Genomic DNA, 18,106 nt, shown 5'->3' with positions numbered 1-18,106 from the left:
AGGAGAAATGCAAGGGGGAAAGAAAAAGAAATCAGCAAACCACAAAAGCTTGCATTTAAAATTAGAGCTATCTGAATGAATATCTGAGCATGACCCTGAAGCAGATGAGAGCAGCCGAGCAGCTGTACACAAGGTACTTGAGCATAAATGATGGCAAATGGACAGTGTTTTAGAATTGCATGTAACAAGGAGCTGCTGCCCTTTCCTACATGATTGCAAGCCATCAGGCTAAACTTATTTTACGGTAGTTGTTTATAGTAGTAGTATGCAGATTGCAGGCTTGCTAGACAAATATATATTGTCAATGGAATATTAGAAACTTGCAGATTAGAAATCATTGCAGAAAAACACTGCGGTAGAAAATATATTCTACTCTTCAAGTACCTTCCTTAAATGTGTTTATGGCTGTAGTCGGTTCCTGTTGACTATTTTATAACAATGAATATTGATAATATTTTCTTTTGTTTGAAGAGTGGTTAAAGGTAACCCTTTATTTCAGTTATTTTAATGTTGTCCTTTTGTTTAATAAATTACAACATTTCCTGGGTTTGAAGGGGAATAAGATTGAATTTCTTTTTTGCAGTATTTTCACAGTTAAGTCATGTGACTTTTGTAAATCAGTATTTTATTTTCAGTCAGTGATTCATTGACTTAGAGCAGCCTGTCTGAAAGAATTTACAAATTTGCTGTGAAGTGGCAGTTTTAAAAATTCATTAAAAAAATGCTCCTTGCTATTCCTGCATAAAGAGTCAAATTTCATTTGCCAGATGAGAATGTTTTAGGCAGTATGATAACTGCACCTGGAAAGTCAGAACCATTGCTGTTACAGCAGCTGGACTGTTGGGACAGCAGATGAAGAACAATGGTTTTAGACCCTTGTAAGGTGGATTAGAAATGGTGGCCTGCCTTTCAAGTGGGTCTGTGTAATTGGCAAGTTTTGTCTTTTATCAGAGTGATAACAGAAAGGGCAGTCCTCTTTTCTGGATTATGCTTCCTGAGACATTATCTCGAAATATGAACAATAATATTAAAATTGCTGTTTAGCATTAGAACTTTTTTGAAAAGCTGTGATAATAAGGGTTAAGATTGAAATAAGTGGAACACAGTATTTGTCGCATTGTACTCATTTCATTATCTGTAAGACGACAAGGTTTTGATCAATATATATCAGTATTTGGTGGCATTACATAACATGTAATTCTCTAATTTATATATTGTACTTAGTGCAGGTAATTGTTCAAGGGTATGCTCACTCTCTCCAGCATACATCTATTTAAAAATTATTATAGTTAAGTATTTGACTATTCACAGCTACTTATTCTTAAAATCATACTTCAAAGACATGCCTATTTCCAAATCCCTTAATTTTGTTCAGACTGAAGAGTATGTCGTTTGCTGTATCAGGCCTATGAGAAAGATGACTTAACTTCCTTTTACAGAAGGAACTGACATGTCTTGGTAGCTCAGAACTCATTCAAAAGCATATTCTGGAACAGCTAATTAGGGTCTTGAGTTAGCTTTTTTCATTGCTTCCTTTTTAAAATTTCAGCGTATAAAAACACACGAGCATAAACGCAAATTACTGCAAGTGGTAGTCATACATTACATTTAATGGGATGAACCAAAGTAAAGGCAAATAAATCTAAGTATATGCACTGCAAGTGTAATAAAAAATAGAGTTATGTTTCATTCCTGGTTTTGTAGCACTTACTGCTGGATGTGAGGTCTGAGATGTTTTCTTCACTGTAGACGTCCTAGAAAAATGCAGTTTTTCTTGAATGGAATTGTCCTTTCTCATATAAAACTGCATTAGCAAAATTTCTTGGAATGTTGTTTTTTTCTCTTCTCTACAGCAAGTGCATTACTGCTGTTTGTTCGCTCTCTTAGTTCCATCCACCCGAGAATAAAGGAGTACTTTGTTTAATGAGTTTTGTTTGACAAAATGCTCAGTAAGGGAAAGCAAAGAGATTACGGAGGAAAACACATAGAGGTCCTTAGTCCTAAATACATAATGATATCCAGGTTCTGTGATGAAAGCTCTGGGCTCTATGATGAAAACTGTGAGCAGTGATTAAAAGGAATAAAATCTTGGGAATCCAGAAACTGTAGACTTAGGGATTGGGGGGTGAGGGGGTGAGAGGTGGGTTAGACGCTGAGGTGGGGGAGGGTAGGTTTCATTTAAGTTGAACTGAGACCTGGAGGGTTTTGTTGTTTGTCGGTTGTTGGATTTTTTTTGGGGGTTGTTTTTTTTTTTTTCATCTCAGATAATCTTATTAAGAGTTTAAATTTCCTGGGAAAGAACTATGCAATTTATTTTAACTTGTAATTGGAACAGCAGGGCATTTCTATTAAGTACACTTTTTGCTTATCCTTGGTAGCCTTAGCCTTCTGTAGGTCATTCTATAACTTACTACCTTTGTATGCATCTGTATAAAAGGATGAAAGGATAAAGCTGCTAGAAAGGCTTGTGTGGTAACTGCAGCACATCAAAGAAGCGTCCTTGACAATTTGCTGTGTTAAATCAAGTTAGGAGAAAAATCTTGCCGACTGCAGCAGTGATATATACACATGGGTTCTGCACCTGACTTTTAGCTTCCTGTGATCCTGTTTGTGATCCTAGTATGAATGGACTAATTACAAAGCTGTTCTTACAGAGGAATTAGATTATTGCTGTTAGTGTAGTGGCACAGTTATTTTCTGCTGAAAAGTGAACCAAAATGAAGCCTTTGGATCAGAACAAGGTTGCTAAGAGGTACACATATGTGGTGTTAGATGTAACATTTATCTGTAGTAGATAAAATTCTGGTACTGAGCATTTAGCTTGTGAGAGTGCTTGCATAGAAGTGTCTTAATAAGATCTCAAGCAGTCTGTTTTAATGAAGTTGTAATATGCTGCTTAGGTTTCAGTTCCCTGTGAGGAAATTGTAGCTTGAAAAAGGATCTTTGGGTTTCTTTTAATACAGCCCTGTTGCAAGATACATGTATTGCCCATCATGAGACCCTTATTTGTCAAGAATTATTAAGTAAAAATTGCCTCGTTTAAGCTTATTCTGATTTATAGTGTTGGTTTCACCAGTAAGGCAGCAGACTTCTCTGAATTAAATTGTGTTCTTCCTACCCTACTAGAACGTAAACTTTCAATGTTCAGCTACCTTAAGCCAGCAAGGGGAGAATAATTGCCATACTACTGACAGTTCAGGGTATATCAGTTGAGTAATATTCATATTCATTATGTTGTGAGAATTGAGTATTGTTTTGTAAATATGTCTGACATACTTGGTAGGGTGAAAAAGAAAAGTTTTACTGGTAAAATTATCAGCAAATTAATATATGCTGTTGTGTACTCTGTTGGCTTTCATAATTCTACTCTATGCATATTAAAAAGCTTAGAGAAAAATAGCGTGTATAATTTTAAAGGAGTGGCCAATTACAAGCAAAAAGCTTTCCCCCTGTATCTGTTACTATAGTAACCAGGCAGCTTTCCTGGGGTCCAAAGAAAACAGCGTTTATAATGGAACAAATGCTGAAAAGTGCTGTGTTTTGTTTCAGAAGCAGAAATTATTGCCCACTGGCCTTGAGATTACAAATTGAGCTGTTTTTCTGTTAAACTGTACACTGCATGTAGATGGTGTTCTTTTTTTTAGTTCTTCAGAAATTTTTGTTAAAGGTGCAGCTCCAGCTCTCGGAGAAACCTCATATATCACCTGTGAGCAGTTCTGCAAAACTGAGGTCTCAAAAGATCTTTCTGGTTGTTTTCTTATCCCTGATTTTGTGGAGAAAATACTTTGTTTCATTTCTTGACTGAAGCATAGGTAAACATATACGTATGTGTATGAAAGCCTTCAGTATGTCTGTGAAAACAGCTGGTTGGTTATGTGAAATACGTATTTGCCCTGTTCCGCCTCAGTGTCAGCATAAGGTTTTGCTGTCTTCTTGTGGTCTCCCTGACAGGTATCCGCAACCTGTGGCAAAGGTAGAAACTATTGGCACTTCAGAAATTCAGAAACTGCTTTGGAAAACAAGTTTATGTGTCTTTCACTGCAGATTCCATATGTCAAATTTTCTTTGTTACATAGTTTTTAAATAAGTTCTTGTGTCATTACATTTTAATAATTTATGTTTTTTTTTTCCTATCTTATTCTTAGCTCTAGCTTTCAGAAAGGGTGGAAAAACAAAAAAACATTATCTGCAACATCTACTTAGGTTAGCACTGCTGATACTGGAAACTCGCTGTAGTTTTTTTCATCAGCACCGTTAATCAGTGGTTATTTCCTTTTCCTAGCCAGTATTTTCATTTAGCTTCCTAAGTTCTGTCTATGTGAAGAAACTTGTTTGAATTTAATCGTTTCTGTTGAAAGCAAATACAATACCTCTGCTGTTGAAATAGTTGTAGCGGATGGATGTACTTGACAGCTGAGCTGTTTCCACTGAAAGTACAACATGGATGGATGGCACTTTTGTGCCAGAAGAATATGTCCACATCAGAGGTTACTACTATTTAATTGATTTTAAAACCCTCCACAAACTTAGAGCAGTTTTGGTTAAAGCAGTAGAAAAAAACACCTTACTTTTTTTGAAGTATTCTTTTGCTATGGGTTTTCTCAAACAATTGGTACACTGAGAGTGTGCTTAGAACAAAAGGTGTATATGAGTATATGTCTTATTTCACCCAGAACAAGCACGTCTTCAGTTTAATGTGACATAGACTGTTCCATAAATGACAATATTGGCTTTCAGACCTTTTAAAAAGATGGATTATTTTTTGTCCATCATACGAGCAGACATTTTTAATAAGAAACTGAATATTTTTAAAAGTCTGGAACTTAAAAATTTTGTAGTCATACAGCACCAGTACTTGTAGAAATCATATAAATTGTCAGTGTCCTTCTTCACAGGAATTTTTCATTTATATTGTTGTTAATATCTAGTGTGGAAGGCAAACTGCTTTAACTTAGTGTTGTGCAGAAGTGGATTTTTAGCACAGCCTCTATTTTTTTAATACAGAAGTCTGAATTTAGGGCATCTTTGTGTAATACAGTATCTCTATAACTGCATGACATATATACATATTTTGGGGGTTTATATATATATGTTTTCAGACACAGGGAAAATAACTATTTTGTGAACAGAGCTGATTTTAGAACTATAAAAAATAAAACAGTTGAAAAAGATCTTTGTAGAATTATTTCAATATAATTTTGGATGAACTGTGATACACACTATAAATAGAGTTGTATGGTCACTTAAAATGGGTGCAAACTTATTTTAACCTACCATTCCTTTAAATGGACAAGAATTTTACACTCTTAGTATGCTGAAAACTTAATTCCTTGGCTTACATTTGAAAAAAAGCCCTAGAGCAACAGAAAACATATAGGGAATGGGTTTGATTTCTAATTATAATACCAATTTTCTCCAGCTGCCCTTCAGCCTGTATATCAAATATTGCCTAATTTGTGTATCATGTCAGAATTATCTTGTGGAAGGATTTGAAGAACAGAGTGCTAATTACTTTACAGATTACATGGAAGTTGTTCTAGATTGAGGAAGTGCCATGGGGAAAAAGGTACTGAGTATTAATGGCATATGAACTAATTGGAAATATGTAGATAAGTACGACTAAAATTCTGTAGGGCCGTGAAATTTGAGCTGAATTTTTATATTCAAATACCATGACATTTGTCACTGCAGTTACGTTAACTGTCACAATAATGTCTTCCTATGTTCTGCCTGTTTCCTGAAGTCTAGCTGGTTAACATAGAAATAATGTGTCTCAGAGGAATACATACTCAAATTTCTCTTTCTTTTCCATATAGGTGGATGTGGCTGTGGTGCATTTCACTCCACTGGTGCAACCAAAGATAGAGCAGCCATTTGAACTCGTAGAAAAAGTGGTTCAAAGTGTTTTTCAGTTTAGAAGAAAATACTGCTTCCGTGGACTTGAGTAAGATCTCTTATGATAGTGTCTCAGATACTGGTTTTGAAAATGCATCGGCACTTGTAGCTATACATTTGATTTTATTCCTCCCATTTTAAATTTGTCATCATAGTTTATCAGATTTTCCATTTTTGAATAATTTCTGGAGGCAAAGTATGAGATGAATCTCTGCTGTAATTATGTAGTAATTATTGTTAGTGTAATTCAAGTTGTTAAAATTACTAGGATAAATTACTGATAATTTATGTCTTGGAAAGAAGCAAACAACAAAAACTATGGCATTTTTTGGTTGAGTTACAAAATGAAAGTGTCAAAATTCAGAACCCATGAACAGGGAGAGCATCACCTGTGGGAAATTTTACTTATTTGGGGTTAATGTCAAAAGGTTAAATTCTTTCTGTGCTTGCCCTTGTATGGAGTTCTTACTGACACTTTAAAAATCCCTAGGTTTACTGAGGGAATTTACTAGGTTCTCTAAGTGATGTGAGAAACCTGCAGTCTCTTCACCAAGGATCCTGTTAAAACTCCAGCAATGGCCACGTGTCTGGCTTGGTATGGGAAAAACCCAGCATTCAGCATTGTAGAATGCAGGAGAGAGCTGCTGTTAGGACTAGAGGTGTGCTGTTGCTGGGTGGGCTAGCTGAGTGTTACTGGGCATGGTCTTGGCCCTCATGTAGTCCAGAGTTAGGTAGGATGCCACCGTATGGAACTACAGGCCTTAACTATCACTATTTTAAAGGTGATTATAGAAATTTTGTGGGGCTGTTATTTTTTTTCTTGAAGTAGTAAATGCCATTGATGTAATGGAGGCAGACACTGGATCTAAAATGAGTATTAATTTACCTGTGTTAAGGTTTGAGGTAGTTAGAAAATGATGTAGTCAATCTCTAGATGAGTTTGATTTACAGGATGGTGGTTTGGGTTTTTTATTTTGTTGGGGTTTTTCTCGTTTCAGTTGACAGTGTAAGCAGAAGGCATGTGCAGTCAGCATATCTACTTTATGTAGAATGTATTTGGCAAAGTTAGAAAAAAAAAACACAACTAATCTCAAGTGGCTACTAACTGCTCAATGGTTGTTTTTTTTTTTGAGGCAAGGAGCCAGAGCCTGAACTTTTGCACATCACATATCCCATAGCAACTTGTGCTTTAGTCCTAGTGTGCAGCTAAGAAATACAGTCCTCTTATTCTTCAGCTGACTTGAAATAAATAGCACATTTTGGGTGTGTAGTAAGTCTGAGTTCATTATAAGGTATTTGTCTACCTATGCATCACATACACTGTACAAAACCAAGGTAATAGAATCAGTTGATATTTGTGTGTAAATTCTGGGATCTGAGACAGACATAGTATATAAAGCTGTTAAATCCACAAAGAAATGTAATATAGCTCAAGTTGCTGTTCGTGGACATTTATAAGATGGTTCTGTATATAAAAGGTGATTAAACATTTTTGGCTTCAGATACCTCTTTTAACTAGCAAATCAAAGAGAGTGAGTTAAGGATCGATATCAAAGTAAGGATTGGTCCATTTTAACCTTAGTGCCCTAGATGCTGAAGTAATGGAGACATTTTTGACCAAGGCCTGGAGTAGCCCATACCTGAAATCAGGTTATTCCTAGAAGTTCCATCCTTCTCTTGTCATTTTAAACCCTTTCTTGACTTTGTATTCCGTCTGCTCACCAAGAGCCACCTATCACTTACTTGTAGAAAACATTTTGAGTAGCTTGTCCGGTCAACCTGTGAAACACAGCTAGGGCTGTGGGGGTGTTAATGTATTAGGTGCATAGCATTTTTAGGTCTTAGGTATGTATGATAGAGGCAGATCATTTGAAAATTGAGACATACACATCAACCATGTGCAAATTTTCTGCCTTCCTGACCCATTGTAGACTGAGAACTACTGCTAATAAGAGCCAGTACTTTCAGTAGTTTGCATTTTGTAGTATGCATTTTTATGAGACATTAAAATTACTCGAACTAATACTATTCATTGAAATTTAGGGAACTTGTGAGAGGTGCTAATGCATCTGGCAATAGAGTAGATGATTAACTGATGAACAGTGACAAAATCTAGGACTCCTAGCACATACTCCAAGTGAATGATAATTAAATATTCCTTTCCTCCTCCTTGGCTTTTTTTTTTTCTGGCATTAGAATTATAGTATTAATGACAAGTGATAATATTTTTCCCATTGGAATAAAACACTTACTTACCATGAAGGTCATATGGTTTGGATCTGATCTGTTTTCCAGTTTAATCTGTTGTTGCTCTCTGATTATGAGGTGAATTCTAACTCTGTGGCTGTATCTATCTGTACCCAGAGCTCCCTTTAAACACATGCATGTTTGTTCCTGTATGTTAACATTAACATACAATGTATGTATATGCTTTTCTATGTTGTCATAATTTGCAGAAAAAGGGCCCTTACATATTTCCATTTGCTTAGATAATGATCTATATTGAGTGCTAAAGCTAAAAGAATTACATACTTAATATAGGTTTACTATTAAGTACGTTCTTAAAAGGATTCTGTTACTCTTAAAGGAAACTGAATTGTCTGTCTGAACTCTGAATTTGATTGTCTTCTCCCCACACCTTTTAGGACCTTGTTTCCTGAAAGTGGACGTTTGAAAAGAACAGAACAGCTGATGATGACAGCAAATGTTGATCCAACTCTGCGTCCTTTTCAGCTCTCCATGTCGCAATTTAGAAATCTGTGCAATACATACAGGAAAATGTGTGATGAAGACTCTAGCCTTTTTGTGTACAATTATAGAGAAGAACTAAAGGAAAAGAAGACAAGAAAATTACTTAAAAGTACTGAAGAGACTGAAGAGGAAAATGAGCTGTAACAGCTGTAATTGCAGCAGACTGTTTTTTTTATTAGTTTTAGCTCCTTAATCTAGAGTTGATTCAGTAAAAGGAGGCTTATATATTCCTGCATCTCTGCAGGGTTGGAAGAATTACTTTTGAGAAAGTGGTGGAGAGAAAGGGCTTTCCCATTTTATTTATTCATTCCATTCAGCTGCAGACAAAAGTGAAAAGATAGTCCAGTTACAAGGTGCCTATGGGGTTCTTTTACTTCAGGGGAATGGCTAGAACACATACCGAGAACAAGGTATGTTGTAAGACATGTAATTAAGTTGGGATGCTTCCGAAATAACTGAGTTCTATATGAACAAAAGTGCATTATTAAAATGTAAGAAAAAATACTTTTCATACTTCAGCATGTAGACAGTATTTGGTGTTTTGTGCTCTTTTTATCCTGGAACAGCCTACTGTCCAGGGTAACTGAAAAAAACAAAAGCCGAAATTCCTGTATAAATATACTCAAGTGACGGGCTTACAGGAGGGTAAAGTGCACAGATTGTCTCAAGGTCTCCTAATACTCTTCTCATTTATGTAAAAGCAAAGAATTTGGGATTTAAAGCTCCAACTAGGGAAAAGCAGCATGATAAAAAGTAGAGAACATGGCTAAGTACAATACTTATTTGTCTTTTACTGTACAGGCTGGTATAGAAAACAAAAAATACAGTCAAATAAAAGATTACAGGCCAAGCTTTGTTTTTGTATTTACACATATGTATAAAGTATAAACAGCATCTTGAAACTTACAAAAATGAAATTCTTGCACTATTGTGCACTAAAACACATTAAAAATAACTTAATTCTGCTTTAAATAAAGCAAAAATTAAAACGAAAGAACTAAAATGCCCAAGGTATTGAAAAATTCATTTTGCAATGCTGCTTCCCATTGTAAACCCTTTTGCCACTCGCTAGCACCTTTTCCACATTACTTACTTAATCTACTAATGAGGCCATCCTTCCCCTCCCCTGGAATACTACATCATCTTAATAACTGCTTGAAAGGGATGAACTAATTTACAGACCTTGGCTAACTTAATCTATTTTTGAACCACAATAAATTAAAATAACTTAAGAATCCTTTACAGCTGTTTTTGTGGAAAAATGTCTTAGTGCACAAAATCAGAGAGAAGTTTTCCTGCAGCTTCCATAAATTTACTAGTTTTAAAGCAAAATAGGTTTGTTGAATTTTATGCGGACTTCAAATGAATATTTTAAATATAGTGCTAGAAAGCTAGGATTTCCCATGCCTCTCCGCAGCTTCATAAAAACAGTCCTCATTAACTACAGATGTTAAACTCTGGACACTAAATTCTCTCTCCAAAATAGAGTTCAGATCTAGATTTGCAGCATCAGAGTGACTGTCGAGGGACTTGTGGTGTTCTTGCATTGCCATTAAAGTTCCCTTGTTGCGCTTTGTGCTGTTTACTTTTCTCTTCACTGGGCAGAAATGGCCACGCACGAGCTTTGGGTGCTCACGCATGTCTCCTGTCTCAAAGCCATCTCCTCCTTCATTTTCAGCAGCCTGATCCCGTTCAGAGTCAGTACTTGGCTCCTCTGAAATTTTCAGCCGTTGGAACTGTATTTCAATGTCTTTTGTAGGGCTGCCCTTCTTTAGGTTTCGATAGGCATCGTCATCATCATCATCACTGAGAATATCAGATTCTTTGACAAGAACATTAGAAAAGTCAGATGCACAGCTCTGTATGTGCTTATCATGAGATGAATTTTTGGGCTCCTGTATGCTCTCCGTGGTGTGGCAGCTGCTGCTCTGAGTACTACTGCTCAGGCTGCACTCATCGGAGTCCGGGAAAGTGCCCTTCCCTGGATCACCGTTCCACTCACTACTGGATGAATTCTTCAGTACCTTCAAGGACCTCGTGGAAGCTGTGCAGAAGAAAAAGACAGGTTTATTTTTGCAGCAGAACATCAGCTGGTTATACTGTTTGTCTCAATCACCCACTTACAATTACAGTGTACATAGTCTCATTTGATAATCATCCCAGGCCGGATGTGGCAGCATTCTTTGCTACTTTGTTAGTTTTTTTAAAAAAGTTACTTTGCCCATATCATACAGTGTGATCCCATAGAGTTTTCATTCCACCTACCCCAGGGCTCTATGCTCGCCTTCATGTGGACTATATACAAAATCTTCCAAAAATTGTAGTAATGTTTTATACACTTATGCAGGAAAGCAAGATGGATTCAGGCACTGCAAGCACTGGAGAGCCAGATTATAGGTGGAGGCTGAGCTGTCCTGGTTCCTGTGATGTTAAGGGGATTTTATAGACAACTGATAAGATGGCAAACTTGAAATACTAGTAGCTTCTCATTTAACTAAAATGTTTAAAGCCTGTACTTAATTAGGGTATCTGCTGGGATGCCAGTTTAGTGCACTGAAAGAAGCAAGACTTCTGCCTTTTGCCAGTTGTTTTAGCTCTAAATGTTATCAGGGCTGAGTTACAAAAGGGAACCCAGAGGAAAGAACACTAATACTGCATGCCAAAGGGAGTCTCTTTCTTCCCAGCACAATTAATTTGGGCCTTGTTAAGTCTTCCCTTAAGAGAGCTAATGACACAGCACAGCTGTGGGGGGATTGAAAGCCTGCTTATCTCCTTTAGCCTTTGCCATGCACTGGGTGGTGGTGAAATTCTACAATGACACACTAGAGTCATGGTAATAATTACAAACCTTCTGCCAGTGCCAGAGAACAGACTCCATTTTTCACTTTGAGAACACATTTCTTTCTTACCCAGTTTGGCTGTTGCAGGTACACGGTTCTTGAGTGGAACAAGGCGCTCTTTACTTGTTTTCTCCAGTGGTAGCTCACATTTTATATGGCGTCTGAAATTCTCCCGCAAAATAGAACGGATCACCTTCACAATGTTAGTCTTGTTCTCACAGTCACTGCAAGTTTAAGGAAACAGATAACTTACTTAATTTTCCCCTCTGAAGAAGACACTATTGGGATAAAGTTTGCTTGCCTTCTTTCTGCTGACATGCTTTAGTGCAGTGGGGTTTGCCAGTAACTTGCTTTAGGAGTGGTTTTGCAGCTAACATCTTTATGTCTTATTAGGCATTTCACACACTTCAAGATCTCAGTTACTTCCCCTTAGGCAGACAGCCCAAAAGGTAACTTTATACCAAGGGATCACCCATTAAGTGGCCTTTGTCAGAAAGTAATTTCTGCTAAGCAACTGAGAATCTGATAAAACAGTTACTTTTCCCATTTCACACTGGAACTTACGAGCATAGGTCTGTGCAGATTTCTGACACTGGATCACTGTGCCAAATTCCCTCTAATTTCAAACTGCTACACTTTATGCAGTTAAACGCTGACATAGTGCCTGGATTCAAGGAGAGATGCACTGGAAGTGCTGAGGCAAGGGTCATGGCAGGGGAAGATATATATAATTTTTTTAATTCCATTAATGTGATTCATTGAATACAACCTTCATGTAAAACTTACCTGCTACACAACTGAAAAATTGTTTCTGGCCTGCCTTCCAGTTCTGACTTGGTGTGAATCAGTTCCCAGATACAGCTGTTCTCTGTTCCTGCACATGGAAGAAAACATTATTTCTGTATATATTTCACAAAACCTTTGTCATTAGATGAGTGTAGAGCTCCTTCACTTCCTGAAGGTGGTGTTAACATAGCCATGGGTGGATCCACAGAAAACCTCACCCAAGATGGAACCCAAAGGAAGGTCTCCTGAACTCTCCTGTTGCAGCAGCCTAGCGCTCCCTTTAAAAGGTGCTTGCTTGGAGAGTTGCTTTCCCCATTCTTACTGCTTTTTGCTGCTTTCCAGCCTTAAGCACCTGCTCCAAGGTGCGCAAAGCATTGAATTTTTCTCTAAATACCTAGTATCACCTTTTACAGAAGATACAGAACTGGATAGGATCATAAAGATCAACTCAAAGGGAGAATAAAAGTGCAGCCCTCTACTACCACAAATTACAGTCATGTTTCCCACGTGGAAAAACAGAAGGGTCGGCCCACACACAGTGTAAGGGCATCACCAGGACATCAACCATGGTAAATCACCTTCTGTTCATGGTATCTTTTCATTGTGGATTTCCATTCTGTCATTCCTTTACATCATGTTGCATCTGCCTGAACTTGTGGAAGAACCCAACATACCAAATGAAGAAAGTCTGTTAATGTATCAAGCTCCCCTGCATGCAAGACACAACAGCAGATGGTATTTTCTCCGCACCTGCCCATTTCCAGAGGCTCCAGAAAGATGTATGGAAGAAACAGTATTACAAAATCCCAGAAAAGCATTCAATCCTAAAGTATTCAGACCAAGGGGATTACCTGCTGTGTTCCCCAGTCGAACTTGAAGAGCAGATAAAGGAATCAACCAACGAAATTTAAATGGATCCAAGTCACCATAATTATGTACAGCACGAACATTAGTAGGCTGCAAAAAGAAAAACAATCAAGGATATTTCCAAGAAGAAAAAAAACTGGGTGCTTTTTTTTTAATTACTCTTGAAGACCTGCCTCTGAAGAGAAACTAAATTCATTAGACTTTGCTACCTTAATATGTGCTTGCAAATGTAGCTGAAATGGTGACAGACACAACATTTGGAAGTTGTAATTGCTTCAACTTCTAAAAGCACTTGGTTTTAATGGATAAAAATAATACTTTGCATATAAGTACTACTAGTGAACAAGCCTTCCATGAAGGAACCTGCAGACTGTTGATTAGCCGAATACATTAATCATGTAGCTGCTGCTGCTACTTTTAGAGCCACTCCGCCTGTTATGGTAATCTTGGTGCAGTACTTCACCACTGGTACTCAGAATATGCAACCTGCTACTTGGCTTCAGCATTCCAGTTTTTTAAATGGGGGACAGAGGAGGTTATGTTTATAATGCCCCTTTTCCTTCCCTTCCAGGGTGATCAAGTGTCTATAAACAGAGGTTTTTATCCTATGCACTATGTTAAGGAGGGCATTATAAATGCCATCTGAAAGAATTAATGATTCCTACATGGCAATGTTTCATATTCCACCTGACAAAACTAAAATGGGGCTCATGCAGAGAAGATGTTGCTCCTCACTAAGTAACAAAAAAAAAAAGTATGGGTACACAGATACTGACGCACTTGTTCTGGCTGTGATAGGTAAAATTTCAGCCTAGTAAGGGAAGGTGGTGTCATCACAGTCAGTCCCCCTTCAATGCTGGTATTGTGCATCGCACACTGCAGTAGGATCCCGTGCTTAAACACCTACCACCGCCACTGATACCTGACTTACCATTTTCTTTTTCAGTTTGTAGTTCTCCTTATACACCAGTATTACAGCCCTCTTAAAAACTAAAAAAGAAATCAGAAAAGGAAAACTTAATTACAGGTGTAATATTCAATGAAAACATTGTCTCAGAGAAGCTGTTTATTGTAGGCATTGGAATGTGAAGGACGAGATAAGCAAATGGATTTTAAAGCACCTGCCCTGCATTAAAATGACAATTAGGTTTTTCATCCTCCACTTGTTCATGCAATGGCAGTATTATTTCCTCAGATTTTGTCCAAACATTTAGGATTAAGCCATTCTGCACATTTATTCTGAAATTAGCAGCAACTTGTCTCCTGTAAGTCTTTACATAAATACAGCAGATGTAGGTTAGATAAAAGTTCAGATTTCCTTTTTTGCAATCAGAAAGGCCTATACAGCAAGGGAATGCCATGTAAAAGGACACTAAGTCTGTTCTTCCTGCAGTTCAGCATTTGTTTTGTTGGAAACTCAAACATCTCAATTTCTACTTTTCCATCTGCAGGAATTCTCTGGCTTCCACAACATCTGACTGGAGTGGCTTACTAATGTTACCTAATCTTTCAGCTTCCAGGGAGGCAGGGACATGTTCTCTCTCAGCTTTAAGGAGGAACAGAAACATGGGGGCATTGAAGCTGCAGGGAGCTCTACAGAACAGTACCAGAGTCCAGATTGGACTTTAGGACAGTATAGCTCTGCTTGTGCAGCCATGTTTCCTTCCAGTGGAAGAGGAGAGAGGGATGATGATACGCAGTTGTCATCCCCACATGAAGCTTGGATACAACCATAGCAAGCACAGCATTAACCCTAGAGATTGTCAGTTTCCGTCAGTTCCATATTAGGCACATTTTCTAAGCTGCCCACATAAGATTTAAAGTGAGAATAAAATTTGGTTTCCCAAGTGGCAGATGATCAGCCTTAAGCTAACCATCAGGCCAAAGTCCTTTCATTCATATGTGTCCTTCTGGGAAGTGTCTGGCATACACAGATCATCAAGCAGCTTATCCAAGGAATCTGACACATAGTTACTGTTTGTTCTGTTAGAAGCAACCCGTCTCCAACCCATCATGCTTCTGAGGGAAGAAGTGCATGACAGCCCTGAGAAAGACAAACTTGTGTCTTGTCAACCCAGAGTCATTCTGTCATTGTTTATCCAGTGACATTTTGGACAAGTGCCTAAGATGTTTCACTGGAAGATTTAATTACTCAGGTAATTATTGAATGATTAATAGTATATATACTATTAAATAAAACTCTTGTTTGTATGCTCTCATTTCCACATCCATTTTTCAGGTTAAAATAATCTGAATGGGGATTTTTCCACCAGCCTTCCTAAACTTGGTTTAGCAGATTGCTGTAATGACAATATTGCCTCTTGAAAATCACTTCATTTCCACATTTTACGTATAGGCAGGAGAGCAGCTGAGGCTGGCTCACAGAGCAACCAGCAACAGCAAACAAATGGAAACTTTTCTCATATTAGGAAATACGGCTATGTACTTTTTCAGATGTTAGTCTGCCTTAGCTATCACATGGCTACAGGGAAAGGAGCTGGTGGCTTTCACCTTGTTAGAAGATTTAATGTGGTAATCTTTAGATTTGAAAGAGCAGAGAGTCATTAAGGAAGACACTTACCAAACACTGTAAGTTCAAGATCTTTTCTTGCTTTGCCCAGCGAGGGGAAAGGATTCAGCCAGGAAACTGTGGAGTGCATCAGAAGTTCTCCCATTGAAAGCTCTGTCACCTATATTAAATTAAGAGAGTAGATAATATGTGAGTGAAACCTTAATGAGTACATATCAATATGTTTTCACTATGTATGGACAGAGAGAAAGGCAGAGAGATGTGTACTACAGAAGGATAAGCATGAGTAATTCCCTTTTTAAAATAGGTTAACAGCTGTAAAAAGTAATAGCCCCTAAGTTATGGAACCTGGATAGAAGTTCTTACTATTAATAACTTAGAAGAATATTAAGTACATCAGATGATCTGTCACATATAGCCAGTTCTGAACTGGCTGATTTATTAGCTGTAAGTATCTTTAATTTCTATAGAGTAATTAGTATTAATGACACTGCCAATGGCAGAATTAATGGAGGTCTTGTACTCTGGGGCTGCTTGCTTCTGTGAGACAACATGACACTGTGAAGAATCTCCCAGGCTGCCCAGTTTTGTTTCTCCATAAATGATGAGATACCAAGCAGCCAATGGGAGAAATTTGGTGCTTTTACTAGGAGGAAATAAAACAACTGAGCCAGCATCTCTCATATTTGATCTCCACCTTCATAAGTTTCATCTGCTTATAATTGTTTGATGTAAATGGCTAAGTTGAGACCTTGCTGCCCCAGTTCTGGGAGATGCGTGCACACAGTCTGTTTAACTAATGGGTTTTGCTCTGACAAATACCCATGGGTGCCTCAGCACTGGAAGTGTAGAGAATGAGAATAACAGACCTCAGTGTGAAATCCCTTGAATTGCCATTTTCATTTATACGGGTGAAAAAAAAATCTTAAGAATTCTATAGCATAAACCCTGAATGCCTTGGGGCATGGAAAATCCCTGCAACATTTGAGAAGATTTTTTCCTACTGAGAACTATATCTACTCCTGCTTGCAATTCTTGTCAGTCCAGAAGGCGTCTCTGGCAGCTGTCTGAAAATTTTACCGTAACCTACTGACAAAAAGAAACTTGACAGGCAGATATGAAACAGAAGTTAAAATATTAAAGGAAAATGGAGGAAGCCCAGCACAAATAAGTTGACAAAATCAACTTCAGGGAGAGATAAAGACCCAATGGCAAGTGAGATGAATAAAAAGTTCTGTTCCTTCTCTTACCTCCTTCTCTGTTCCACTTTGATCTGCAACCAGTTGGTCAAATACAGTGCCGTAATCTTCATATATCTTCTGCATCTCATTGATGTGACTTGCTACTTTTTCCATTGCCTTCAGTGCTTCTACAAGGTTTAAAAATTTCATAGACAACTGTGTAATTCAATTGTATTCTCTGAATTCCACTTGAGGCAGGCAAAATGATCAAATGTCCCCAAGGTTCGGTGGACAGTATTTTCTCATAGCAACAGTGGAAGAAACGCTTTCTAATCAGGGTAAGTGAAAAACGCTCATGTGGTGTCATGAGTGCCCGGAAAGACTTCAGTAGTATTCCAGTGATAAGCCTCAGATGTTTATAGCAAATACTTATAGCAATATGATAGTAGCCACACTTAAGTTTTGCTTCTTGTATATATAGAGCCATTTGGCTCACCACAGAATGGACAAAGAAATACAGTGCTAGATTGTACAAGTTCCTTATAGACTGTATGTATAAAATAAATGCTGGTGGCCAGGTTTTGTTTAATTTTTGTTTTCAAAGCAAGAATGATGCTAGAATTCATTAGACTTCTGTGTTAATTTAGAAAGGAGTTGGACAAGATTTCTCTAGTCCTGCCAGCTCTTAATTGACCTGCAAGTAAGTTACCCCCAGTTTGGTTGTAAGGGCAAGGGAACATTATTAGAAATTCCCTTTAAAGCCAGTAACAGCCTTGTGACTTTTTGCTGACAATGTATTTTGCCTGAATGTATTTTGTTAAAATGACAATCAACCATAAAATAGATCTCTAGACTTTCATCTACCAGGTGATGACAGACCTGAACTGGAATTTGCCAGGGTCAAGTCCCAAGCATCTGAGCCTAGAAAAGCAATCAATCCTAATAAACGTTAGACAAACATGTCACTCTACACGGGAAGACTGCAAAGCTTTGACACAGATCAACTCTATGTATGCAACAGACACAGCCAAACCTCAAAACAATTAAGATTTCCTTCTGTGGCACCTTTCAACTTTGAGTTAAAGAGCTAAGTAATAACCACAAGATGGAGCTTTGCTCAGTGTTTCCAAGTGGGAAAAACAGCAACACTGACCTGACATGCTCCTGTGCAGGAAGTGAGGAGAAAAGACCCCAGTCCTATTTGCCATGGCAAATCCTAGGCATATCAACTTCTCAAAGGGACTTGGACATACCAA

General features: G+C 37.7%; 2 protein-coding genes across 7 annotated transcripts in view; one reads left to right on the top strand and one right to left on the bottom strand.

Annotated features, from left to right (window-relative positions):
* The window catches only part of TFB1M (transcription factor B1, mitochondrial), a 28,651-nt gene extending 19,163 nt beyond the window's left edge, over positions 1 to 9,488 (top strand). For all 3 annotated transcript variants that reach the window (XM_057406326.1, XM_057406309.1, XM_057406317.1), the window contains 2 exons: positions 5,817 to 5,944; positions 8,541 to 9,488. In XM_057406326.1, the coding sequence (XP_057262309.1) occupies positions 5,817 to 5,944; positions 8,541 to 8,790 (378 nt within the window). In that variant the 3' untranslated portion in view covers positions 8,791 to 9,488. The remainder of the gene's footprint in view (positions 1 to 5,816; positions 5,945 to 8,540) is intronic.
* Positions 9,414 to 18,106, bottom strand: part of TIAM2 (TIAM Rac1 associated GEF 2) — a 134,524-nt gene continuing 125,831 nt past the window's right edge. For all 4 annotated transcript variants that reach the window (XM_057406274.1, XM_057406292.1, XM_057406283.1 and 1 more), the window contains 7 exons: positions 16,920 to 17,038; positions 15,721 to 15,829; positions 14,071 to 14,129; positions 13,124 to 13,229; positions 12,273 to 12,360; positions 11,556 to 11,710; positions 9,414 to 10,690 (listed from right to left, as the gene is read on the bottom strand). In XM_057406274.1, the coding sequence (XP_057262257.1) occupies positions 10,038 to 10,690; positions 11,556 to 11,710; positions 12,273 to 12,360; positions 13,124 to 13,229; positions 14,071 to 14,129; positions 15,721 to 15,829; positions 16,920 to 17,038 (1,289 nt within the window). In that variant the 3' untranslated portion in view covers positions 9,414 to 10,037. The remainder of the gene's footprint in view (positions 10,691 to 11,555; positions 11,711 to 12,272; positions 12,361 to 13,123; positions 13,230 to 14,070; positions 14,130 to 15,720; positions 15,830 to 16,919; positions 17,039 to 18,106) is intronic.

Source organism: Pezoporus wallicus, unplaced genomic scaffold, assembly GCF_028554395.1.
Source record: "Pezoporus wallicus isolate ANWC-B61680 ecotype Strahan unplaced genomic scaffold, APGP_CSIRO_Pwel_v1 contig_3817, whole genome shotgun sequence".
NCBI lineage: Eukaryota > Metazoa > Chordata > Aves > Psittaciformes > Psittacidae > Pezoporus > Pezoporus wallicus.
This window is presented reverse-complemented; position numbering and strand designations above follow the sequence as displayed.